The sequence below is a fragment of the Piliocolobus tephrosceles genome, chromosome 11 (genome assembly GCF_002776525.5).
Source record: "Piliocolobus tephrosceles isolate RC106 chromosome 11, ASM277652v3, whole genome shotgun sequence".
Lineage (NCBI taxonomy): Eukaryota > Metazoa > Chordata > Mammalia > Primates > Cercopithecidae > Piliocolobus > Piliocolobus tephrosceles.
Genome location: NC_045444.1, coordinates 82,711,098 through 82,738,185, shown reverse-complemented (window position 1 = coordinate 82,738,185; position 27,088 = coordinate 82,711,098). Strand labels below are relative to the sequence as shown.

At 39.9% G+C, this 27,088-nt stretch overlaps 1 protein-coding gene across 1 annotated transcript in view; it reads right to left on the bottom strand.

The window, feature by feature from the left end:
- CCDC150 (coiled-coil domain containing 150) overlaps positions 1–20,388 on the bottom strand; it is a 95,024-nt gene extending 74,636 nt beyond the window's left edge. The window contains exons 1-4 of the mRNA XM_023217967.1: positions 20,318–20,388; positions 13,581–13,744; positions 1,108–1,328; positions 825–1,003 (exon numbers count right to left, since the gene is read on the bottom strand). Coding sequence (XP_023073735.1) covers positions 825–1,003; positions 1,108–1,328; positions 13,581–13,744; positions 20,318–20,329 — 576 coding nt within the window. The 5' untranslated portion in view covers positions 20,330–20,388. The remainder of the gene's footprint in view (positions 1–824; positions 1,004–1,107; positions 1,329–13,580; positions 13,745–20,317) is intronic.
- Positions 20,389–27,088: the final 6,700 nt, after the last annotated feature.

Sequence of the window (27,088 nt, the reverse complement as noted above, 5' to 3'; positions counted from 1 at the left end):
ACTCTTGTAAGGCTAGTTTATATATTTCTCCTAGCTGTACCCAGTAGAAAGATCCAGGTTCAAACCTGGGTAACAAGAAGACAACAAGCATGTGTGATCTTGGACAAGTGATTTATTATCCAAGATCTATCATTGTTAAATGATACTATCATTGTTAAAAAATGGGGCCCAGTACTATCATTGTTAAAAAATGGGGACAATAATATCCTATTCACAAGATTTCGCAAAGATTAAACAAAATAACACGTTGAACATCTATTACATTGCCTAGCCCATGAAGGGAAAACAACATTGTTAGTTTCTTTTCCAAGTAGTCCTTATTCTTTGCTGCCTCTGTATGTGCTCCTTGAAATGTCCTCACCCCTACACTTTGCTTCTAAAGGTCCTATCCCTTCCCTGAAGCCTGCCTAATCTATTCCAGATAGGGCATCCTCACCCTCTCAAACATGTCTGAACACAAAGCCCTTACTTGGCAATATTCACTTTTTGTCCTATACTATACTGTTCTGTAACACTTTCTATACTTATTTTTTCCTTTTTTAATTTTTCATGCTGTGGCTTGTTCTCCCAACTAGCATAAGAGTTCCTGAAGAGCACAGGCTCTATCTCATACCTCTGGACCCACACCATCACTTGTATGGGGTAAGAGTTGTACAATGCAAATCTAATAGGCCAAGAATCCTCAAATCAACATGCCAAATGTCAAATGCAAAGAATCCTCATATTGACATCACCTATTTTTAAAAGTCAGTGTCATAGATTTGTTGCCTCCTCCAGCTAACGCCTAACAGTGTGTTTACACTTCAGAACTCTTAGACTCAAACCTTTGTTTGCGAGGCAATCTCCAGAGTGGCAGTCAATCTTTGCACCTCATCTTGTGCCTTGTCTTCTTCCTCTTTTACAGCTCTCAGTTGCTGGCGCAAATTCATAACTTCAAGATGCAACAGCTTCAGGTCCTTAGAATGCTCTTCCTGTACTGTATTCAGTCGATCTTTCAGAAAAGCTACCAGATAGCACAAGAGGGGCATCAAGCAGCAGAAAGAAGGTCAGTAAAGAAAATCAAGCACCTACACAGGACCACATTTCTGATGATTCTTATCTCTATACCTGTTTTCTGAGGATTCAAATCCTTTTCAGTTTGTAGCCGGAAGATGTTCATCTTCAAGGACTGAATGAGGCTTTCAAGACGGCACATTCGATTTACCAGAAACTCACAGTTCTTCCATAAAATATCTGTTTTTCCTGCACAAATTGCTTCATTTTGGATAGGACTAATGACTTTCTGGCTGTCCAGGTCTTCTAAACAGTTTGCAGCCTCCAAATAGCCTCTGGGACAAAGATCCCAAAATAACAATATTATGCAATGCAATTTCTACTACGGTAATGCCCAAAACTGAGTCAATGTAACATTTGCAATAAGAATAATAATTGGAGCCCACAAACATGGTGGGCTTCTGACTCTCCCTCCACGTAGGGACATGCTAATCAATTCCCTCCGAGAATTGATTAATTGACACAGATCAATTCCCTCTGAGGGAAAGTCAGAAACAAGTTGAGAGACTCTTCTTTATCTGGTAACTGAGAAAATATCCACATTGACTAGGTAGGAAAAGCTGAGGCACACTCAGGTCCAAAGCTCACCCCAGGAACTGTGCCATCCAATTAAGAAGGTATCCCCGACACCTATTCTCTCCCTGAGGAGAGAAGGGTTTGGACCTCATATTTAGCACCCTAACTCTAAGATTCCCCACAGTGTGGCTCTGAATTCACCTGCCTCTAGGAGCAGAAGTGATTAGGCATACCCGAGTCTCCCTAGACCACAGAACAAAGAGGTGATTATACATGGGTGTGTAGGCACTTACAGAGGCTTCATCCCCCGGGATCAGGATAGAGAAGGGCCTACAACACAAAGCTCCCAGTTTCTGCCTGGAAGGGGTTTGCCAATGTACTCTGTCAACTGCTGCTGTTATCAGTTGAGTTTCATACAAGCCTGCATCAGAGAATTAACTGGGCTGACAAACATAACCTCTGGCAGCCTAAACAGGAGTTTGGCGGCCCCCAAGCCTATTCCCCTGGCTCACTCCATCAATAACTACAGTCTACCAATTCCTCCTGGAAAAACTTTTTCCATGCATCAAGCCCTAACTTTTATAACTTCTACTTGAGGGACTGCATTTTAAACCTCGTAGCTCTAGGGACAGAAAGGATTAGGAATACAAGAGTCTCATATGAGAATCTTCCCAAATCACAATACTAAGAGGTGGTTTTAAACAGGAGTGCAAGCAGTTCCAGGGACTATACTTCTTGGAGGCAGTGCGGAGAAAGTGCTGAAACACACAGTTCTGGTTTTCACTAAAAAGGATTTCTCTGTACATTCTCGATGGTCTGGCTTCTAACTAACTTGCATCAGGGAATTAACGGGGCAGGCAAACAATACACCTCTGGCAGCCTAAATGAGAGCTTGGTACTTGCCAAGACTTCTCCCCTAGCTTGCCCTAGCAATAACTCCAAGTCTACAGAAGCTTCCTAAAAGTAGTTTGTCCACTCATCAAGTGACATAACTCCTACAGCTCTCATACAAGGACTACCTCCTTCGCCACCCAGCTCTGGAAGCTGATTTGGCTGTGCATTTTCAAGTCTCTCTAGACCACAGAAAACAAAAAGGTAGACATACAACAGGCCCACTCCCAGTGCCATACCCTCAGAGGATGTAGTCTGAATGACAGTAGTATAGGTATTTGCCACAGAGCTTCTCCCTGGCTTAGAGTAGAGAGAGATAAATGCCTGCCTTAGTGCAGATAGATAATGCCTGCTTTAGTGCAGTAAGGGATAAATACCTGCTCTCAGCCTCACCCTGAGGATAGAAGGAACTGGAACATGCATCTAACACCCTAACATTTTCAGCTGCATCTAGAGAGCGTGGCTTCTGTCTTACTGCTCTCATGGTACTAACAAGACTCGGCACATCTTAATCTTCTGGGGCCACCAAAAACAGATATCAGATTGTACAAACACAGAGATTTGAGAGACACATTATAATTTCTGGCTGTATGAATTGGTAAGATCTCCTACATGAGGGCCAGTTTGACAAGACTGGGAGAGGTTACTGTCTTACTCAATGTACAGAAACCAACACAGAAAGTTAAAAAAAAAAAAAAAAAAAGAATAGGAAAATATGTTCCAAATAAAAGAATAAGACAAATCTCCAGAAACCAATCCTACTGAAATGGAGATATGTGGTTTTTCCAAGAGGCAATTCAAAATAATGGTCATAAAGATGCTCGCCAAGGTCAGGAGAATAATGCAAGAACAAACAGAATTTCAACAAAAGACAGTAAGAAAGTATAAAAAAGTACCCAACAAATCATATAGCCGAAGAATACAGTAAGAGAACTGAAAAAATTCAATAGAGGGGTTCACTGGCAGACTATATCAAGTGGAACTGAATAAGTAAACCTGATGACAGGTCACTGATAATCATCCAATGTGAGGAGTAGAAAGAAAAAAAATGAAAAGGAGTGAAGATAGATTATGGAACTTATGAGATACCATCAACAGAACAATATGCCCATTATCAAAATTGCAGAAGGAAAAGTGAAAGGAATAGAAAACATATTCGAACAAATAATAACAAAAAACTTCCTGAGCCTGGGGAAGGACATAGAAATCCAGATCCAAGAAACCCAAAGGACAACAAATAAGATCAATTCAGAGTTCCACAGTCCCATACTTAGACACTTACATAGTTTGGATGTTTGTTCCCTCCGAATCTCATGTTGAAATGTGATCCCCATTGCTGGAGGTAGGGCCTGGTGGGAACTATCTGGGTCATGGGACAGCTCACTCATGAATGGCTTGGCAATGAGTGAGTTCTCACTTTTTGTCCACAGAAGAGCTGGCTATCTAAAGGAGCCTGGCATCTCATCCTCCTTCTCTCACTTCCTCTCTCATCATGTGACTCACCTGCTCCCCCTCGGCCTTCCACCATGATTGGTGGCTTCATGAGGCCCTCATCAGAAGGTAAACAGATGCTGGTGCCATGCTTTTTAGCCTGCAGAATTACAAGCCAAATAAATGTCTTTTCTTTATAAATTACCCAGCCTTAAGTATTCCTTTATAAGCAACACAAAATAGATTAACACAGAAAGTTGGAAACAAATAGTGAGGCACTGCTATAAAGGTACTTGAAAATGTAAAAGTAGCTTTGGAACTGGGTAATGGGCAGAGATTGGAAGAGTTTGGAGGGCTCAGAAGAAAACAGGAAAACAAGGGAAAGCAGAACTTCTCAGAGACTTAAGTGGTTGTGATGAAAATGCCAACAGAAATATAGACAGAGGACATGCTGCGAGGTCTCAGATATAGACAGAGGACAGGCTGATGAGGTCTCAGATAAAAATGAGGAAGTTACTGGAAAATAGAGTAAAGGTCACCCATGTGACACCCTAGCAAAGAACTTGGCTGCACTGAGTCCATGCCCTTAGGGATCTGTGGAAGTCTGAACTTAAGAGTGATGTCCTAGGGTATCAAGCAGAAGAAATTTGTAAGCAGTAAAATGCTCCAGAATTGAGGTGGCTGCTTTTAACTGTCTACAATTAGATATAGGAGCAAAGAAATGACTTAAGGTTGAAACTTATATTGAAAATTGAAGCACAATATAAAAATTTGGAAAATTTACAGCCTAGCCATGTGGTAGAGAACAAAAGAACATTTTCAGGAAAGGAATTCAAGTGGCCTGTGGAGCAACCATTTGCTAGAGAGATTAGCATGACTAAAAGGAAGCCAGATGCTAATAGCCAACGCAGTGGGAAAAAGGCTCTGAAGGCATTTCAGAAATCTTTGAAGCAGCCCCTCTCATCACAGGCCCAGAGGCCTAGGATGAAAGAATGGTTTTGGGGACTGGGTGTCACTGCCCTGCACCACCTCAGGAGTGCTCCCCACATCCTGGCTGTTCCAGCTCTCACCAGGGCTCAAAGGGCCCCAAATACAGCTCAGGCCACTGCTTCAGAGGACACAGGCCGTAAGCCTTTGTAGTTTCCAAGTGGTGCTAAGCTTGCAGGCATGTAGAATGCAAGAATGAAGGAGGTCTGGCAGCTTCCACCTGGATTTCAGAGGATGTATGAGAAAGTGTGGGTGCCCATGCAGAAGCTCCCTGCAAAGGCTCTGCTCCTGCAACAGGCTTGTTTGGGCAGCACTGAAGGGAAATATGGGACTGGAGTCCCCACAAATGGTCCACCTGAGGGCACTGCTCAGGGGAGCTGTGGGAATGAACCCACCCTCCAGACCCTAGAAGGGCAGAGCCACTGGCAGCTTTCACCCTGAGCCTGTAAAAGACACAGGCACTCAACTCCAACCCTTGAGAGCAGCCACGGGAGCTGCAACCTGCAAAACCAGAGGGGCAGAGCTGCTCAAGCCTTTGCTAGCCTATCTGGCATACTAGTGTGCCCAGGATGTGGGACACAGTCAAAGATTGTTTTGGAGCTTTAAATTGTGGGACCCACTGCTCCTTTCTTTTAGCCAATTTCTTCCTTTCGGAATGGGAATGTTTACCCCATGTTTGTACCACATTATATCTTGGAAGTAAATAACTTTCATTTTGTCTTACAGGTTCCTAGGTGGAAAGAACTTGCCTTAAGTCTCAGATGAGACTTTGGAATTCAGATTTGGGACTTTTGAATTAACACTGGAATAACTTAAGCCTTTAGGGTACTATCGAGAAGGGATGATTATATTTTGCAGTGTGAGAAGAACATGAGATTTGGGGGCATATGACATAGTTTGGATGTCTGTCCCCTCCAAATCTCATGTTGAAATGTGATCTCCACTGTTAGAGGTAGGGCCTGGTGGAAGCTGTTAGGTCATGGGGGCAGACCCCTCATGAATGGCTTGGTGCCCTCCCCATGGTAATGAGTGACTTCTCACTCTGTTAGTTCACACTGCTTGTTTAAAGGGGCCTGGCACCTCCTCCTCTCTTTCGCTCCCTCTCTCACCATGTGACTCACCTGCTCCACCTTTGCCTTCCACCATGATTGTAAGCTTCCTGAGGCCTCAACAGAAGTTGAGTAGTTGCTGGCACCATGTTTTTACAGCTTGTAGAACTATGAACCAAATATATCTCTTTTCTTTATAAATTACCCAGTCTCAAGTATTCCTTTATAGCAATGCAGAATGGACTAATGCAGACACATTGACATCAAACTGTCAAAAGTTAAAGACAAAGATTTTTAAAAGCATCAAGGGAAAAGTAGCTTGTTACATACAAGAGAACCCATATTAGACTATCAATGAAGTTTTCAACAGAAACCTAGTAGGCAAGAAGAAAGTGGAATATATAGTCAAAATCCTGAAAGAAAAATACAACTGTCAGCCAAGAATACTATACTCAGCAATGCTATCTTTCAAAAACAAAGGGGCAATAAAGACTTTCTCAGACAAACAAAAGGTGAAGGAGTTTATTGCCACTACCTTACAAGAAAAGCTAAGGAAAGTTCTTCAAGCTGAAGGAAAAACAAAGCATAAAAATCACTAGTAAAAGCACTGTCAAATTCAAATCACTCTAATGCTGTAATAGCAGGTTATTGATCAATTATATCTCCAGTATACAGGTTAAAAGACAAAACTAATAAAAACAACTATAGCTACAATAATTTGCTAAGAGATACACATTATAAACACATGTAATTTGTGACATTAAGAACATAAACAGTGAGAGCAGGGAGAGTGAAACTGTGGAGTTCGGGCACACAGTAAAAATTAAACTGTTATCACTTTAAAATAGCCTATTGTGTTTTTTTGCAATCCTCAGAATAACCACACAGCAAAATGAGAACACATTGGATAACTAGAAGAAATGGATTAATTCCTAGAAACATGTAACCTACCAAGACTGAATAATGAAGAAACTGAAAATCTGAACAGGCCAATAAAGAGTAAGAAGATTGAATCAGTAATAAAAAGTTTCCTCCTACCAAATAAAAACCCAGTACCAGATGGCATCACTGCGAATTTCTACCAAACATTTAATGCAGAATACCAATTCTTTTCAAGCTGTCAAAACATTGAAGAGGAGGGAATACATCAAATTCATTTTACAAGGTCAGCATTACCCTGAAATTAAAGGCAGACAAAGACACTAAAAGAAAATTACAGGTAAATATTTCTAAATACAGATGCAAAAATTATCAATAAAAACATCAGCGGCTGGTACAGTGGTTCATGCCTGTAATCCCAGCACTGTGGGAGGCCGAAGTGGGCAGATCACGAGACCAGGAGTTTGAGACAAGCCTAACCAACATGGGGAAACCCTGTATTTATTGAAAATACAAAAATTAGCCAGGTGTGGTGGCACATGCCTGTAATCCCAGATCCTCAGGAGGCTGAGGCGGGAGAATTGCTTGAACCCAGGAGGCAGAGGTTGCAGTGAGCCAAGACTGCACCACTGCACTCCAACCTGGGTGACACAGCAAGACTCAGCTCAAAAACAAACAAAACAAAAAACAAAAACAAAAAAAACACTACCAAACCATATTCCACAGTACAGTAAAAGGATCATTCACCATGATGAAGTGAGATTCATCTCTGAGATGCAACAACAGTTCAACATGTGCAAATCAATAAATGTGATCCACTGTATTAATAGAATGAAGGATAAAAATTATATAATCATCTCAATAGATGCAGAGAAAGCATTTAACAAAATTCAATAGTTTCATAATAAAAACTCTCAACATCAAAGGTATAGAAGGAATGTACTTCAACATAATAAAGGCCATATATCTGATAAGCCTACAGCTAACATCATGCTCAATGGTGAGAAGTTGAAAGCTTCTGATCAGGACTGAGATAAGGATGCCCATTCTTACCACTTCTATTCAATGTACTGTTTTAAGTCCTAGCCAAAGCAATTAGAAAAGAAAAAGAAATAAAATAAATCCAAACAGGAAAGGAAGAAGTGAAATTGTCTCTTTTTGTTGAAGACATACAAAATCTTATGTACAGAAAACCCTAAAGACTCTACCAAAAAACGATTACAATAAATGAATTCAGTAAAGTTGCAGGATACAAAATCAACATAAAAAAATCAGTAGCATTTCTATCCACTAACCATGAACTATCTGAAAAAGAAATTAAGAAAATAATCCCATTTACAAGAGCATCAAAAAAAAAAAAACTACTGAGGAATAAGTTTAACCAAGGAGGTGAAAGATCTGTACAATGAAAACTCTAAAAGGCTGATGAAAGAAATTGAGGATGACACAAATACAGTAATGAGTTATGCAATGACAAGGATACATTCTGAGATATGTGTTGTTAGGTGATTTTGTCATTGTACAAACATCATAGAGTATATTTACACAAGCATAGATGCTATAGCCCACTCCTTACCTAGGCTATATCTCTTGGGCTATAAACCGGTATAGCATGTTACTGTACTGAATACTGTAGGCAAATGTAAAACAATGGTAAGTATTTGTATATCTAAACATAGAAAAGGTGATGCCTTGCACTGCAACGTTACCATGGCTATGACATCACCAGATAACAGGAATTTTTCAGCTCCATTACAGTCTTAGGGGACTACCATCTAATATACACTCTGTCACTGACTGAAAGGTCCTTATGTGCCACATGACTGCAAATTGAAAGATATCCCAGGTTTATGGATTAAAAGAATTAATACTGTGAAAATGTCTATAATACCCAAAGTCATCTACAGATTCAGTGCAATCCCTATTAAAATCCCAATGTCATTCTTCATAGAAATAGAAAAACCTGAAAATTCATATGGAACCACAAAAGACTCCCAAAATAGCCAAACCAATCCTGAGCAAAAATAACAAAGGTGGAGGCATCACATTAGCTAATTTCAAATATATTACAAAGATATAGTAATAAAGAGAGCACAGTAGCTGCACAAAAAGATACACTGTCCAACATACCTAGGCTATATCTCCAACATACCTAGGCTATAAACCGGTATAGCATGTTACTGTACTGAATACTGTAGGCAAATGTAAAACAATGGTAAGTATTTGTATATCTAAACATTTCTACATAACAACACATATCTCAACGAAATATGATAGGCAGCCCAGAAGTAAACCTATGCATTTATGGTCAATTGATTTTCAACAAAGGTGCCAAGAATACACAATGGGAAAGGACAGTCTCTTCAATCAAGTACTAAGAAAACTGGCTATCCATATATAGAAGAATGAAATTGGGCCCTTATTTCACCCCATATACTAGAATCAGCTCAGAATGGATTAAAGACAAATGTTAAAACATAAGACCTGAAACTAAAACTACTAGAAGAAAACATAAGGGAAAACCTCTTTAACATTGGTCTCAGCAATGATTTCTTGGATATGACTCCCAAAGCACAGGCAACAAAAGCAAAAATAGACAAATAGGAATGCATCAAACTAAAAGGCTTCTGCACAGCAATGGAAACAATCACCAGAATGAAGAAACAACTCACAGATTGGGAGAAGATACTTGCAAATCATACATCTGATAAAGGACTAATATTCAAAATATACAAGAAACTCAAACTACTCAATAATAAGAAAACAACCTTATTTTTTTAACATGGGCAAAAAACCAGAATAGACATTCCTCAAATGAAGACATACAAATGGCCAACAGATACATTAAAAAAAACTCAACATCACAAATCATCAGGGAAATACAAATTAAAACCACAATGAGAAAACCTCACACCTGTTAGAATGGCTATTATCAAAAAGATGAAAGATAACAAGTTGACAAGGGTACTGAGAAAAGGGAATCTCCTGTACACAGTTGATGGGAATGTAAATTAGTATAGCCATTTTGGAGAACAGTATGGAGGCTCCTCAAAACACTAAAAGCAGAACTGCCATAGGATCCAGCAATCCCACTTCTGGGTACACATCCTAAGGAATTGAAATCAGTATGTTAAAGGGATATATGCACTCCTGTGTTCACTGTAGCACTATTCACAATAGCCAAGATACAGAAACAACCTAAATGCCCATCAATAGGGAAATAAGCCAGGCATGGAAAAACAAATATGCATGATTTCACTTATATGTAAATCTTAAAAAGTCAAACTCACAGAAGTAGAATGTAGAACAGTAGTTAACAAAGGCTGGGTAAAGGAGAGGAGGTAGATAGGGAAAGAAGAGATTGTTCATCAGAGTACAAAGCTCCAATTTAAGAGGAGGTATAAGTTCTAGCGATCCACTGCAAAGTACATTGACTATAATTAATAATAATGTATTGCATATTTCAAAATTCTTAAAAGAGTAATTTTAAATCTTTTTGCCACAAGGAAATATGTGAGGTAATAGATATGTTAGTTAGCCTGATTCAATAATTCTACAATGTATGCATGCATCATAGCATTACATTTTACCCCGTAAATATATACAATTATTTGTCAATTAAAAATAAAATATAAAAAAAGAAAAAAGAATAGACTCTTTAGTTAACAAGCATTTATTAACCATTTCAATTTTAAATACATTTCTTGTTATTAGGTAAAGATGAGGCCAATGTGGGATAAATGAGGACCACTGACTTTTTAATTATTGTTTATTTTAATATGGATTTTTCATAAACCTTTTCTTGTTATGTAGAAACAAGTGATACATCAAACATGTTAAATATTTAAGGTGTGATAATTAGGTACCTAATTAAGTATGTCAAATTGTCCCTGTTTGCAGATAACATGACTGTATATTTAGAAAACACCATCGTCTCAGCCCAAAATCTCCTTAAGCTGATAAGCAACTTCAGCAAAGACTCAGGATACAAAATCAAGGTGCAAAAATCACAAGCATTCTTATACACCAATAACAGACAAACAGAGAGCCAAACCATAAATGAATTCCCATTCACAACAGCTTCAAAGAGAATAAAATACCTAGGAATCCAACTTACAAGGGATGTGAAGAACCTCTTCAAGGAGAACTACAAACCACTGCTCAGTGAAATCAAAGAGGACACAAACAAATGGAAGAACATTCTATGCTCATGGATAGGAAGAATCAATATCATGAAAATGGCCATACTGACCAAGGTAATTTATAGATTCAATCCCCATGAAGCTACCAATGACTTTCTTCACAGAATTGGAAAAAACTGCTTTAAAGTTCATATGAAACCAAAAAAGCCCCCGCATTGCCAAGACAATCCTAAGCCAAAAGAAAAAAGCTGGAGGCATCACGCTACCTGACTTCAAACTATACTACAAGGCTACAGTAACCAAAACAGCATGGTACTGGTACCAAAACAGAGATATAGAACAGAACAGAGCCCTCAGAAATGATACCACACATCTACAGCCATCTGATCTTTGACAAACCTGACAAAAACAAGAAATGGGGAAAGGATTCCCTATTTAATAAATGGTGCTGGGAAAATTGGTTAGCCATAAGTAGAAAGCTGAAACTGGATCCTTTCCTTATGCCTTATACAAAGATTAATTCAAGATGGATTAGAGACTTATATGTTAGACCTAAAACCATAAAAACCCTAGAAGAAAAACTAGGTAATACCATTCAGGACATAGGCATGGGCAAGGACTTCATGTCTAAAACACCAAAAGCAATGGCAACAAAAGCCAAAATAGACCAATGCGATCTAATTAAACTAAAGAGCTTCTGCACAGCAAAAGAAACTACCATCAGAGTGAACAGGCAACCTACAGAATGGGAGAAAATTTTTGCAATCTACTTATCTGACAAAGGGCTAATATCCAGAACCTACAAAGAACTCAAACAAATTTACAAGAAAAAAACCCCATCAAAAAGTGGGAAAGGATATGAACAGACACTTCTCAAAAGAAGACATCTATACAGCCAACAGACACATGAAAAGATGCTCATCATCACTCGCCATCAGAGAAATGCAAATCAAAACCACAATGAGATACCATCTCACACCAGTTAGAATGGCAATCATTAAAAAGTCAGGAAACAATAGGTGCTGGAGAGGATGTGGAAAAATAGGAACACTTTTACACTGTTGGTGGGATTGTAAACTAGTTCAACCATTGTGGAAAACAGTGTGGCAATTCCTCAAGGATCTAGAACTAGAAATACCATTTGACCCAGTCATCCCATTACTGGGTATATATACCCAAAGGATTACAAATCATTCTGCTATAAAGACACATGCACACATGTGTTTATTGTGGCACTATTCACAATAGCAAAGACTTGGAATCAACCCAAATGTCCATCAGTGACAGACTGGATTAAGAAAATGTGGCACATATACACCTTGGAATACTATGCAGCCATAAAAAAGGATGAGTTCGTGTCCTTTGTAGGGACATGGATGCAGCTGGAAACCATCATTCTCAGCAAACTATCACAAGAACAGAAAACCAAACACCGCATGTTCTCACTCATAGGTGGGAATTGAACAATGAGATCACTTGGACACAGGAAGGGGAACATCACACACCGGGGCCTATTGTGAGGAGGGGGAGAGGGGAGGGATAGCATTAGGAGATATACCTAACGTAAATGATGAGTTAATGGGTGCAGCACACCAACATGGCACATGTATACACATGTTACAAACCTGCATGTTGTGCACATGTACCCTAGAACTTAAAGTGTAATAAAAAATAAATAAATAAAAATATGTTAAATATTTAAGGTGTGATAGATACATAATACATGTATATAAAATATGTATGCATATATGTATATTTTATACGCATAAAAATGTTAAATGTTAATTCTATTATAGTGAACTATTAAAGTCTGCATGGAGGCAATATGTTCATGTTTTTAGAAAATTTTTAAATTCATAATAAATATTCCTATTGTGTTACCAACATACTCAACATTTGAACCAAATTTAATCTTTAACTGCTAAAGGGTTATTTATTTCATGGGTGCTATACCAACTATATTGTGAATAAAGGATTATTTATTCCATAGGTGCAATACCCACTATACTAATTTGATACCTTTCGTGAGAGACACTCAGGAAATATATATGTAATTTTTTAAAAATCACACCAGTAAATTCTAAATTGGCTGCTTAAGCCCACAGATTCTGCAGGCCATTGATAATCCAACTTTTAATTACTTCTTTAGAGGCACTAGGGGAAAAAACAATTTTTTTTGAGTATCTCATTCTAAATTACAAAATTTTTAAAGACTTCAAAAACCTCTTTTAATTTACAATAAATATGGGAGAAGAAAATGACCAAATTAATGGCACGAAGCAACATTCTAGCTTTTAACCTTAATATGTCTCTTTTTATTTTAAAATAAGAACCAATCTTTTTTTATTACATGAAAAGTTACATTTGTTTTTAATCAAGCAAACAGAATACCGAAGTTTGTATACCTAATTAACACATTTTAAGTATCTGTTTAGGAAAGAAGTGATAGTAACTCTAGCTCTACCACAGAATGACAACTCTTCATTTTGTAAATGTTTTCTAAGTAATGCTCAAATGAAAATTATTTCTCAGTTCTTTTGCAAATATCCATTTCATCTGCCAAACTACTGTGACTTAATAAGTAGTGAAGCAAAATTATTCAACCTACAGAGATCTAGTTCATTTTTGTTACCTTTTTTCACCAAAATCCAACATTATTAGGTCATCCCTCAGTGAACTGGTCTGTTCCTCAACTATTCTCATCCTTTGCTGAAGTACTGTGAATGTTTCAGAAGCTGTAGCATTGATGTGGGTTGGAGAAAGGACCGGTCTGGACACTGCAGTTTCCATATGTACCTAAGAATACAGTCACAATCTTAGTGTGGTAGGTCCTATTATTGTTCAAAAATAGTCACTGCCATTCCTGTGCCAGGATTAGGCATCGCTGCCCTGTTGAACTCAGGAATGGTCATGTGTTCTGCTTTGGCCAATTAAATGTAGGTGGAAGTTATGAGAGCCAGCTTGTTCTTCACCATCTCTCTCTTTTCCCTCCCCCGTGAGATGAGCAACATCCCAGGCAGGACTTTCTCCATGCACTAGGGTCCCAAGGTGACGATGACATCAAACAGACCCACAACCCATTCATGATATACAGTGTGGATGTCATGACATACAATAAACCTATGTTGTTGTAAGCCAGTAAGATTGTTGAGTAGTTTATTTCATCATAATTTAATCTATTCTATTTGCCACTATTAGTCACACACGAGGACCTATGACTTGCTGAGGGAAAGGCTTTTATTACTAGCCATTTTCATCATAACATTATTACCATTCAACCTTCTTGAAAAACATTCTATACTTGGACCTCTGTACAGTTGTCATAAAATAAATGATTTACCAACTATGTATCCTACATTGAAGCAGCATTTTTAAAAATAACATGCAACCTTAACTTCGAGCAAAAGCAAAGACCTTTCTACAGCTATTGACATCAAATTTCCACAAGCTCCTTCCCCAAAACCCAATGAAAATAAGAACAGTGAGAATACTCTTTCAAAATATTAGTGACAGAAGCAGAATTAGCTTATATGTGGTCCCAACGTGTAAATGAATCGTGTTCAATGACAAAGTAATTGATGAAAACTTTAAAAACATTTTCCTGCAACTCCATCCCATACAGACATTTCTCTACTAATCATGCTGTAAACCTCAGCCATTTCTAGGGATCGTGTTCATATGGGAATGTGTTCATAAGGGTCCAACCTGGAATATCAGGAATACACCTTGTTACCACTTCCTACGTAATTAGGTATCTCCCTGACCCTCACCTTCCTGTAAGTGAAAGGGGGTCCACCTCATGTTCAAGTTGCTGAAGGTGGTCCCAGGACCCAGGGCAAGAATTCATGAAGTGGGAGGACTCGTGGGAGCAAGAATCATGGTGGGGCTGAGCTTGCTATACCTGCTGAGGATGTTTCTTCATCCTGAAATAGCTCTCCAATTCACTTTCTATCTCTTCTCACAGGTCCCAGAAAATGGTCTTTCTATTTTTTTCTTTTTTGAGGCGGAGTCTTGCTCTGTCACCTAAGCTGGACTGAAATGGAGCAATCTCGGCTCACTGCAACCTCCACCTCCTGAGTTCAAGCAATCCTCCCACCTCAGCCTCCCGGGTAGCCGAGATTACAGGTGTATACCACCAGGCCCAGCTAATTTTTTTTTTTTTTTTTTTTTTTTTTTGTATTTTTAGTAGACACGAGGTTTCACTATGTTGGCCAGGCTGGTCTCAAACTCCTGACCTCAAGTGATCCGCCAGCCTCAGTCTCCCAAAGTGCCGGCATTACAGGCATGAGCCATCACACCCAGCCTGTTTTTCTTTTTACTCTTATTATGGTGTTTCTGACCAGAATTTTTCTTTCATGCCCTACTGTGAAACAATGCATTTTTTGACACAAGCTTTTTGCATTCTTTAGATCTGCTGTTAAGTCAGCTTAACGACATGGGGTGAAAGAAGCTCCCTTCTATTAACTAACTTTCTTTTTTTTCAGTTCATTCCTGAAGGAAAGACAAAGACATGCAGATACTGATGCAGTCTCTGGACATACAAAGATTCAAAGTAGGGTTCGTCTATATTTCTGGGGGAAAAAAAAAAAACAGATGTGGAGACTCCTGGTAATGTTACCACATGAGCCAGTATAGTATTCCTCAAGTAGTAAAAGGAAGAGCCTCTGAGTAAGCCCATAGGGCTGGATCAGCTGCCATAAACCAGGGCTGGAGTTGGGGGAGCCACCAACAGCACTGGGTGGGCAAAAAATGGAGGGGTAACAATGGAGAAACACCTCCATTCTATTTTCTGTCACCTGCTGTCCAGCTACTGACCTAGAGATAAATCAGGCCAAAGGTGGGGAGAAAAAGTAGGGAAAGGTTGGCTAACAGGGTGTGTGCAGACACAGCTCCTTTGTCCTCTCTCCAAAAGCAGCAGAAAAGCTCATGACCCCAGCCTCGCCTCAGCGGGCACACTCGTGAATATTCTGGCCAAAGAGACTTTGGGCAGAAGTTTGCAAAAGGGCTCCTAGGCAGGATTTTGTTTTTCTAAATAAAAAGGAGAGAAAAGATGGCACCTGTCTTTTCCTACCCCCTTACAATTCCCAGAGCGTTCTATCAGTCAGGCATGCAGCACCTCACTCTCAAATACAAACAAAGAGCCAAGGATCACCAGGGTCTGATAAACACAAGGAAAACACAGTGCACCTCAGACTAACATGACATTTGGGCAAAACCAGTAATCTTCAAACTCTGCTTATGTGAAATTAAAAACTTTTGTTTTTTTGTTTTAGTCACTTTCTTCTACATACGGTAGGCCCAGGCATTAGCTGGTGGAAAAAAAGTAGAAGGAAGAAGTAAAAATGACAAGCAGTGCCACAGCGGGGGAGGGAGAACAATTTCTGTGGCAATTTATTAGGCCCAGGTAGCCAGTTATAATATAGAGTCTTGTCCATGTTCATTTATATCAGAAGCCAAGCACATAATACTAATATGCATATTGCAAAAGTCTATCTTTGGAAAAAAATATATAGGAAATGGAGAAGCTCCCCCACATAGTTTGAACAGGATGCAGATTCCCAACTAAAATTTTTTCATGTAATTGTTCAAATGTCTAGTTTTGTTGATATTTCCCTAAGGAACCTATGATCTGTATTAAATGCTCACATTCACTCTCCAGGACATGTGTACATTCAGCCATGAAATGAAAATGGCAAATCATTTAAGTTGCTTCATTTGTTTTAAAAAAAAAGAAGGTCCAACATGTCGTGGTAGGAATTTGGTTTGCATCCACACCCAATGCCATCCGACCCTGCTCTACACTGAAGCTTCTCAGGCTTCCACAGAGAAAATACACTTTCAAAAAGGAGGAACCAACTTGCCCCAGTCTCTGAGGGGCAGGAGGTTTATAGAAAATTCACCCTAAGAATGGGGAGATTGAGGTGACTAGGACACTGATTGATGGTAGGCAGGGGACAAAGCTTTTGAGTGAAATATATGGTGTTGTCCTTAAAATATCCTCTTAGTCAATCACTGAGAATCCTGTTCAGGTCATCAAAGTTGCTGATGCAAAAATTAAATAAGCCAATCTGGCCTTTGGGGATTTACTAAAAACAGATCTCATGGCCAGGCACAGTGGCTCATACCTGTAGTCCCAGCATTTTTGAAAGGCCCATGTGGGAGGATCACTTGAGGCCGGGAGTTCCAGACCAGCCTGGCCCACATGGCAAGACCCTATTCTCTACCAAAAATGTTTAAAAATGAGCTGGGCACGGTGGCCTGTGCCTGTAGCCCTAGCTACTCGCGAGGCTGAGGCACACGGATCACTTGAGCCCAGGAGGTAGGTACAGGCTGCAGTGAGCTATGATTGTGCCACTGCACCCCAGCCTGGGTGACAAAGCAAGACCCTGTCTCTAAAAAAATAAAAATAAAAACAAGTCTCAGGGTTAGCTGAAAACCTTCCCTCCCAACCACCACCTCCACTTCCCACCATGGGAAAACAAAAACAAAACCAAACAATGCCAAGGTCAGGAGAGTCCTTGGAAGCAAGGGAGGGGGCAGTGATGGCTAAGCAGCAAGAGGACAGTCTTAAAGCCACCAGGCAGAGTCCCCAAGTATCTGGGAGGCTGTTAAAGCATGAGATAAGAACTTTCAATCCAGTAAATTAATCTACCAAGTTGGGACTTGAAGTTAGAGAAAGATTTTCATTTTCACTGCAGTTGCTCATACCCTTGTTTGTCCTCCCTATCTGGTAGGCCCAAAGCAGACATAGCAGAAATGCCACCCACACCCATACACACATAAATACACACACACTCTCCATTGGCCACTTGGCAGATCCTCATAAGTCATAGTTCTATGGCTCATAGTCTAAGAAGAACAGTCTTACATGAAAAGAATCTACCTCTACTGGCTGACATTCTAGCAAAGAGAAAACAGCTTTAACATATCTGTGCTTTGTTGTGTTTGAAAAGGAGCAAATATTGATTGCTGCCTTGAACCTAAGTCCTAATGCTTGATAGTAACAGCAATAAAAATACTGAGATATAAACTTTTAATTTTAAAAAAGTTCGTTCATAACTAATTTCTATGCATATATCATTATCAAACTAATAGAATTCTGTCTTAATGTTTAGGAAGAAAATTTCCAAAGAGCTTCTAGGCAGGTAACCTTATGGAAAGCATGGCAAGAAAAAGACCAATGTCACAAGTAATATACTAGTAAAAGCCAGATGACTTTTAAAAGAGAACACTTGCTTCTGTGGACACAGGCTCCATTCCTACACCTGGCAATAGGTACACACTGGCAAAAGCATATACAAATATATGCCATTGGTTCCAAAATAACAGTCCAGGGAGTCAATGTTGTTTATCACAACCACTGGAAAATAATATGGTAACACTATCTTCATTCACTCACACATCTAACAAACATTTCCTGAACATTTGCCAAGAGCTAGACACTGTTATAGCAATGGCGCGGGGCGTGGACGGGGTACAGCAGTACCGACAAACTCCCTGCCTTTGTGGAGCTTATATTCCAGATGAAGAAGACAGACAGTAAGTAAAATACATAGTCTGTTTATTGGTGATAAGTGCAAAGGGGGAAAATGAAATAGGAAAGAACATGGGATGGAGGCTGCAGGGCAGGTTTTCATTTTAAGCAGTGTGGTCAAAGAAAGCCTCATAACATTTGAGCAAAGACCTGCTATATAGATATCAGAGGGCAGAAAGGCCCAGAAGACGGAAACAGCAAGTGCAAAGACCTGAAGTTAGAAGGTCTGATGAGTTCACATACAATAAAGACGTGGGTTTGGCTGGAGAGGAAGGAGTAACACAGAGAACACTGACAGATGAAGTGAGAGGGTAATAATAAAACCAGAATACGGCCGGGAGCGGTGGCTCACGCCTGTAATCCCAGCACTTTGGGAGGCCGAGGCGGGTGGATCACGAGGTCAGCAGATCGAGACCATCCTGGCTAACACGGTGAAACTCTGTCTCTACTAAAAATACATAAAAAAAAAAAAAAAAAAAAAATTGCCGGGCGTGATGGCATGCGCCTGTAGTCCCAGCTATTCAGGAGGCTGAGGCAGAAGGCAGGCGTGAACCCAGGAGGGGGAGCTTGCAGTGAGCTGAGACCGCACCACTGCACTCTAGCCTGGGCGACTGAGCGAGACTCTATCTCAAAGAAAAAAAGTAAATAAATCAGAATACACAGGGCCTTGAAGGCCAATGTGCAAGTCTGGCTTTTGCTGTCAGTGATTCTCAGAGCCACTGGGGGTCTATAGCTGAGGAATGCTATCTAACTTTCCTTTTAACTGTATCACTTTGACTCCCTCCCACTCCAAATGGTGGAAGAACAAGAGCAGAAGTAGAGATGCTACTGGTCAGAACCAAGGTGACAGCAGTGGTATTCTTACTGTAAGAGAGGTTAGTGGCTAGATATACTTGAAAGATAGCTTTTACTGATGCATTAGATATGAGATATGAGGGAAAGGAAAAAGTCAAGATTACTCCAAGGTTTTTGGCCTGGATGGTGCTATCACTGAGACAACGGAAACTTATTAAGGAAGAATCCGTTTTGTGGAAAAGATAGTAGTTTTTAAAATGTCAGATTTAAAACATGAAAGATACATTATTGAATTTGTGGATCTAAAGTTTGGGGATGAGGTGTGGACTGGAGATTAGTTTCTGAAGAGCTCAAGAAAACCATAAGGCGGGATAACAGAGAACAGAAAGGATTAAAGGACCTAGTTCTGAGCATGCCAAGATTAACAAATTAGAAGCACGTGTGTGCGGGCATTTACGGCAGACTAACAGAACTTCCCCAAGGTGGGGTCAAAATAGACACTTTTCTATCTTTCGAGCCCAGTACAGTGTCTGGGAAATTATGGGTGGTAAATAAACAGGAGAATACTTCGACAGGAACTTAACGAATGTCTATTCCGTTCTAGCAAAAGCGCCAGGTACTGCAGAAGCCGTAAAGAACAAGTGCAAATTCCTGACACCTATATTCTGGTAAGCAAGCCAGGGAGGATTAACTGGGGGTAAAAAGCAAACATTAACGCCGAAATAGCCTTCCCAGGAACCTATTAACCTCCAACTTAACACATAAGTAAAGGTGGTATTGGGCTTATCTGGAGGCTTCGGCGGCTGTCTCCCATCCCTCAGCTGGAACCAGGCCAATGCAAACTTCACTCCTAATGGCTTTCATCAGCAGCCAACGCCGAAGAGCCTTAAATCAGGGCCCTGAGGTCCAGGGAGTGAGACTGGACTCCGTCAGGACAGGGAGAGGGCGCCAGGGAGTGGTGACTGTCCTTATCTGAGCCGACGCCTCTCCCCAACGAGCCTCCGACCACAGCTCACCCGCCCAGGGCCCGGCAGCCTCACCCTACAGTCCATCTGTCCGCCTGAGGCTCCGTACTGCTGCAGGCGGGCGGGTTTCCTTGAAACTAACACAGCGTTTTAAACCAACCCGCTCCCCGGCGCAGTAGCTCCGGTACGCAGGCGCACCCGTGGCGGGGCATGTCGGGAACTGTAGTTTTTCCGGCCCAGGAGGGCCCTCCGCCCTGGGCGGGACCCAGGCCGGCATCCGGCGGCGCTCAGGGAATGCGTAGCGTCGTGAACCGAATGACGACAGGCTCCATTGTGCTCGCGAGCGGGGCACGCCGGGATATGTAGTTTCTGGCCGCTACCCTCCGGGAGGTCCTGTGCTATCTACTTCACAGTGACTTGTCTCTGCCTGGTGAACTCGCGGTGTTCTGCTAATCTTGGTAAATACATACCCTACAGCAGAGTAACGAGCATAAAAATTGGTTAAAAATTCAGAGCTTAAGCATTCTTCTCGTTAAAGGAAAAATCATGTCCCTCTTCGTCCTCGTCCATGATGGCCACATGGAGAATAAAACACAGAAATGTGCTTTCTGGTCTTTCGTCTCTTCAGCATAAATTATTTCTTGCCCTGTCGACAAGTTAATAGGTATTTGTAAATTTGAGTGTAAGTAGCTATGAAACGAAAAAGAACATTGAACTGTCCCTGGTTTTTTTGGTGGTTTGCTTTTTTGAGATAGGGTCTTCCTCTGTGGCCCAGGGTGGATTACAGTGGTGCGATCTCTGCTCACTGCAGCCTCGACCTCCCGAGCTCAAGCGATCCTCCAATCTCAGCCTTCCCCGTAGCTGGGACCACAGGCGCGCGCCACCACATCTGGCTAATTTTTGTATTTTTTTGTGGAGGCGAGGTTATCACCATATTGCTCAGGCTGGTCTGGAATTCCTGGGCTCAAGCCATCCGCCCACCTCGGCCTCCCAAAGTCCTGGGATTACAGGTGTGCATCACCACGCCAGCGTTTCTGGGTTGTTTTGCTTTAAGAATACGTATTCTCACTTAAGGGAAAGACTTCTATAGTGCAAAGACAACGCAGCTTTGCATTTTGGTAGCTGGAAGAACACCTGTTATCCCTGCCAGGGCAATTAAAATGCATTTCTCTCTTCTCCCTAAGAGTGCAGCCAAGAATCACTTCAGCCCTCTCATATAAGCAATCAGATCCGAGATGAGACCTCATTAACTTAGCCTGACAATTGATCTTGCTATTCTAATTCTTTTCATAGCCAAGCCTCAACGTGAGATGGAGAGACCGCCCATCAAACCACAGCCATATTCATCAAGCTTTGAGCCGATCCTGTGAAGGAGAAATGAGCACTGCATGCATTATTCAGGGAAAGGGACCAAATAAAGCTTTTAATAGGAAATGAAAATGTGTTTTAAAGCGTCAGTGCAAAGAGCCAATTATTTTTATTATGTATGTTTTATCTTACAATGACTTCTGGTTTATCAGTGGAATTAAGAAATGAGTGATACCTGTATCCACGTGTTTCTGTGTAATGAGAGCTTTCACCTTCTCCTCAAATCTGCATATTAAGAAGCAGTCAGGGAACCAAACTGATTAAATTCGTGTTTTTCATTTGTTTTCCCCTATTCACTATCTGGCAAACCATGTAAGAACTTAAGCAATTACAAAGTTAGAGAAAAGGACCCGAAGTCTTCAATAAACTTGAAACCAGGGAGTATAGTCTTCCAACTTTGTCCTTTTTCAAATTTGTTTTGGCTGTTCCTTTAACTTTCTAGTTCCTTTACCTTTCTCCCAAATGCTTTGAATCAACTTGTTGATACCTACAAAAATTCTGCTAGGATTTTGATTGAAATAATGCTGAACATACCAATTTTCTTGCTGATTTCCCTCTTGATTTTCAGTTGATAAATAGTTCTCAGACATTACCCCATTTATCAAAGCAGACCATTTCATTCATGGAAATCCTAGATATTTCGTGAGGACCACATTCTCTTTCATTACAATAGCCTCCTAACTGGTTTTCCTATTACTCCTTCCAAAGTATCCTTCATATGGCTACCAGATTTTTTACAAAAGTAAATCTGATTATCTCAGGCCTTTGCTTAAAAGCATTCCCTCATTGAATTAAAAGTTTTCCGTTGAGCAGGATGAAGATCAAACTGGTAATAGCTTCAGCTGAACCCTCCAGGCTCCTCTGCACCTAGTGCCCCAGTGGAACTCTGAATTCAAGCCTGCTAGCATAGAATGTCTTTGTGCTTGCAGGTTATGCTCACTCTGCTGGGAATGGCCTTCCTCTTGTCAGTCTCACCAGCTCAACAGAAACTTAGCCTCTTCTGTGAAGCCATTCTATTCCCTCCCAAAGCACGTCATAATTGTCAGTGTATCTTATTTCCCCTTATTTGAGCTGTAAGCTACTTAAAGACAGGAATTTTTGTTGTTTATTTTCAACACCAAGTACAATGCCTGGCACACATTAGGGGTTTGGAAAGTTTTTGTTAAGTGAGTGAATGAATACATTTTGAACAGCCCTACTAATAGAGGCTGTGTTTCACTCTCTACTTGTATGCCAGGAAAAGGCCTCCAAATAGAATATATACTGCTGATGATTTGACATTGTAGTTACACGAATGGCAGTAAAGTTACTTGCAACTGCTTCACCTTGGAGTTGGAAATGTCTTCTGTGGACAAATAAATGCAAACAAAACACCCAAAGTTTTCATATCTTGTTGGTACAATAAAGAAATAAGAATGGCAAATTCACTAACTGGTTCCTCACCTTGTGTGGGCAATTCAGATATTTTGGTAAAGTACTGGCTCTGGGTATAGAGATTAGGATTGAAAGAGTCTTTGACTTTTTAATGAACTGGTGAATCAGCCCAAGGCTGAGAAGATAATTCTGTTAATTGAATTGGCCAAGGGTAACAGTGTTTCTTATAAGATCTCTGTCACTTAGCTCCACCAACTAAATTTTGTAGTCAGGTAGATTTTCACCTTGTTCCGTTAACCAAACTTATGAATAAGGTCAAGGCTATGATGATGCTGCTGCAGCTTTATTTTACATTTCCTAAGATTAAAGTACTCTTTGGTACTTTATCATATCACCACACTTGATTCTGACTGTAACCTTTGGTGTAGTAGTTATATTCTCATTTTACTGATGAAGTAACTGACACGGGGGAAGTTAAGTAACTTGCCTAAAGGCCATACAGCCAATAAGTGACAGAATGGGTGTTTGGAGTTGGCTCTGTCTCGCTTCAAAGCCTATACGTTTTGGTTAGACTCCATCCCCTACCATTCTCCACCCCATCTGACAGCAGTGGGGTAAGACAGAATTTACAGCATCTAACTATGCAATGAGAAATATATGAATTAACTTCACACAATCAAATACCATGTTTATCAGAGAAAATAAGGAAATTCAGGTGGTGGTATGTGAGTATTTGCTATGCCATTCTTACAAATTTTCTGTATGTCTAAAATTATTTTCATGATAAAAAATTTTTATGAGGAAAATTTCTATGTACTTATGGAAAATTCTATAGGATATATTTTAAGTTGAACAAGTGAGGTACTGTGTAACACCAGGGGGGATAAGAATTTTATATTTGCATAAATAAGCACTGGGAATATACACAAATCAATAAAAGTATCTTTTATTACCTGTGTAGATAGTGTGACCATATAATTTTTCATCCAAACCAAGATAACATATCTCTCCACATGTCTAAGGTCTTCTTTGATTTCTTTAATTAGTGTCTTACAGTTTTCAACATATAGATACTATATACTTTGTTAGATTTGTATTTAAGTTTTCTACCTTTTGTTAATAGCGTTTTTTAAAAATTTCAAATCCATTGTTTGTTGCTAGTATATAGAAATATAATTGACTTTTGTATTTTGATCTCTTATCCTATGACCTTGCTAAACTCACTTACTAGTTTTAGGACTAGCTTTAGAGATTTTTTTATATGTTATTTGGGATTTTTTTACATAAACAATTCTGTCACCTGCAAATAGAGTTTTTTCTTTCCCCTTTTGATCCGAGTGACTTTTTCTTGCCTCGTTGCACTGGCTAAAACTTTTACTATGATATTGAATAGCAGTGGTGAAAGAAGGATGTCCTTATCTTGTTCCCATCAAGTATGATGTTAGTCACAGGTTTTTATAGTTGTCCTTAATCATATCCAGGCAATTTCCTTTCATTTCTAGTCTGCTGAGAGTTTTTGTTGGAAAGAAATTTGAATTTGTCAAATGCCGTTTAGATAATCATGCTTTTTTTCTTTAGTTTCGTAATCTGGTAAATTACATTGGTTGACTTTTCCCAAATTGAAACAATCTTGCATTCTTTGGATAAATCCCACTTAATCATTCTGTAGTTTCCCTTTTTACATATTTCTAGAACCAATTTACTAATAATTTGTTGAGTATTTTTGGGGAATATTGGTCTTTTCTTTCTTTCTTTTTTTTTTTGGAAACAGAGTCTCACTCTGTCACCCAGGCTGGAGCGCAGTGGTGTGATCTCAGCTCACTGCAACCTCTACCTCCTAGGCTCAAGCAATTCTTGGGCCTCATCCTCCCAAGTAGCTTGGACTACAGGCATGCACCACCACACCCAGCTAATTTTTGTAGTTTTAGAAGAGAAAAGGTTTCACCTTGTTGGCCAGGCTTGTCTCAAACTCTGGACCTCAAGTGATCTGCCCGCCTCAGCCTCCCAAAGTGCTGGGATTATAGGCGTGAGTCACCGCACCTGGCCTGGTCTTTATTTTTCTTTCATTATGCTGTTGTTATTGGGTTTTGTTATTAGGGTAATAGTAGCTCCATAAGCTGCATGGGGAAGTGTTTCCTTCTCTTATAAATTCAGAAAAAGGTTGTATAGAATTGTTATTGTTTCTTCCTTAAATGTTTTCTAGAATTTTGCAGTAAAAAATACGGGCAGGGTGTTTTCTTTATTGAAAAATTTATAACTACAAATTCAATTTCTTCAATAGTTGTAGAACTATTTGGTTTTGTCTGTTTTTGTTTTTTTTTTTTTTTTAGTGAGTTTAGGTAGCTTGTATATTTTAAGAATTGGTCTGTTTTATCTAAGTTGTTGGATTTATGGGCATAGAGTTGTTTTCAGGACAGTAAATCCTTACTTAACGTCCTCAATAGGTTCTTGGAAACGGAAACTTTAATTGAAAGTTTAAGGAAACCACTTTTATTTATTTTATTTTATTTTTAAATTATACTTTAAGTTCTAAGGTACATGTGCACAACGTGCAGGTTTGTTACATATGTATTCATGTGCCATGTTGGTGTGCTGCACCCATTAACTAGTCTTTTACATTAGGTATATCTCCTAATGCTATCCCTCCCCCTTCCCCCCACCCCTGGACAGGCCCTGGTGTGTGATGTTCCCCTTCCTGTGTCCAAGTGTTCTCACTGTTCAATTCCCACCTATGAGGGAGAACATGCGGTATTTGGTTTTTTGTCCTTGCAATAGTTTGTTGAGAATCATGGTTTCCAACTTCATCCATGTCCCTACAAAGGACATGAACTCATCGTTTTTATGGCTACCTAGTATTCCATGGTGTATATGTGCCACATTTTCTTAATCCAGGCTATCACTGATGGACATTTGGGTTGGGAGACCACTTTTATTATAGGCTAATTGATATAAATGAGAGGTGCCTATGACATACTTCTGGTCACAAACACATCACCAAATTTCTAAATAAAGACCAGAACACTTCTAACATTAAATATTGAAATAAATGAGAGCTACACATACATTTAAGAAAGATTAGTAGGCCAGATGTGGTGGCTCACGTCTGTAATCCCAGCACTTTGGGAGGTCGAGGTGGGTGGATCACCTGAGGTCAGGAGTCCAAGACCAGCCTGGCCAACAAGGTGAAACCCCGTCTCTACTGAAAATACAAAAATGCCAGGCATGGTGGCACGTGCTTGAAGTCCCAGCGACTGGGGAGGCTGAAGCATGAGAATTGCTTGAACCTGTTAGGTGGAGGTTGCAGTGAGCCGAGATTGAGCCACTGCACTCCAGCCTGGACGATAGAGATGCCGTCTCAAAAAATAATAATAATAATAATGATAATAATAATAATAATAAAAACAAGTAAGATAATTATTTACCCAGTTATCCCAGTTCAGAGTGTGGGTGGCCAGAGTCTATCCCTGCAGCTCAGGACACAAGGCAGGAACCAGCCCTAGGCAGGATGCCATCCTATCTCAGGGCACACACACACACACACACACACACACACACACACACACGCACAATCAGTTACATGGGGACCATTTAGCACAGCAGTTTACCTCACATACCCATCTTTGGGATTTGGGAGGAAACTGCAGTAACCAGAGAAAACCCACAGACATGGGGAGAACATGCAAACTCCACACAGGCCGTGTGTCATTAATCAATTTTTTGTTAATCAATCTCATCGAAGTTGAATGAAATGACATACTTTGAGGACCTCCTGTGTTCCTTTTATCATTTTAATTTCTGTGGGGGTCTGTCATGATAGCTCCTCTTTTATTTCCAATATTGGTAATTTTGTCTTCTTCCTTTTTTTCGTGGTCAGTCTGGCTGGAAGTTTATTAATTCTACTGACTTTTTAGAAGAATCTGCTTTTGGTTTCATTAATTTTTTTCTATTGCTTTTGTTTTCAAGTTCATTGATTTTTTTTCTCTCATGTTTATTATTTAAACTTTTGAGAGTAAATGGGGGCACTACTAATAATTAAACCAAGAAAAAAAGGCATAAACTGGAAATGTTCTTGGGGAACCACAATGTATGATCACCCCGCCTATA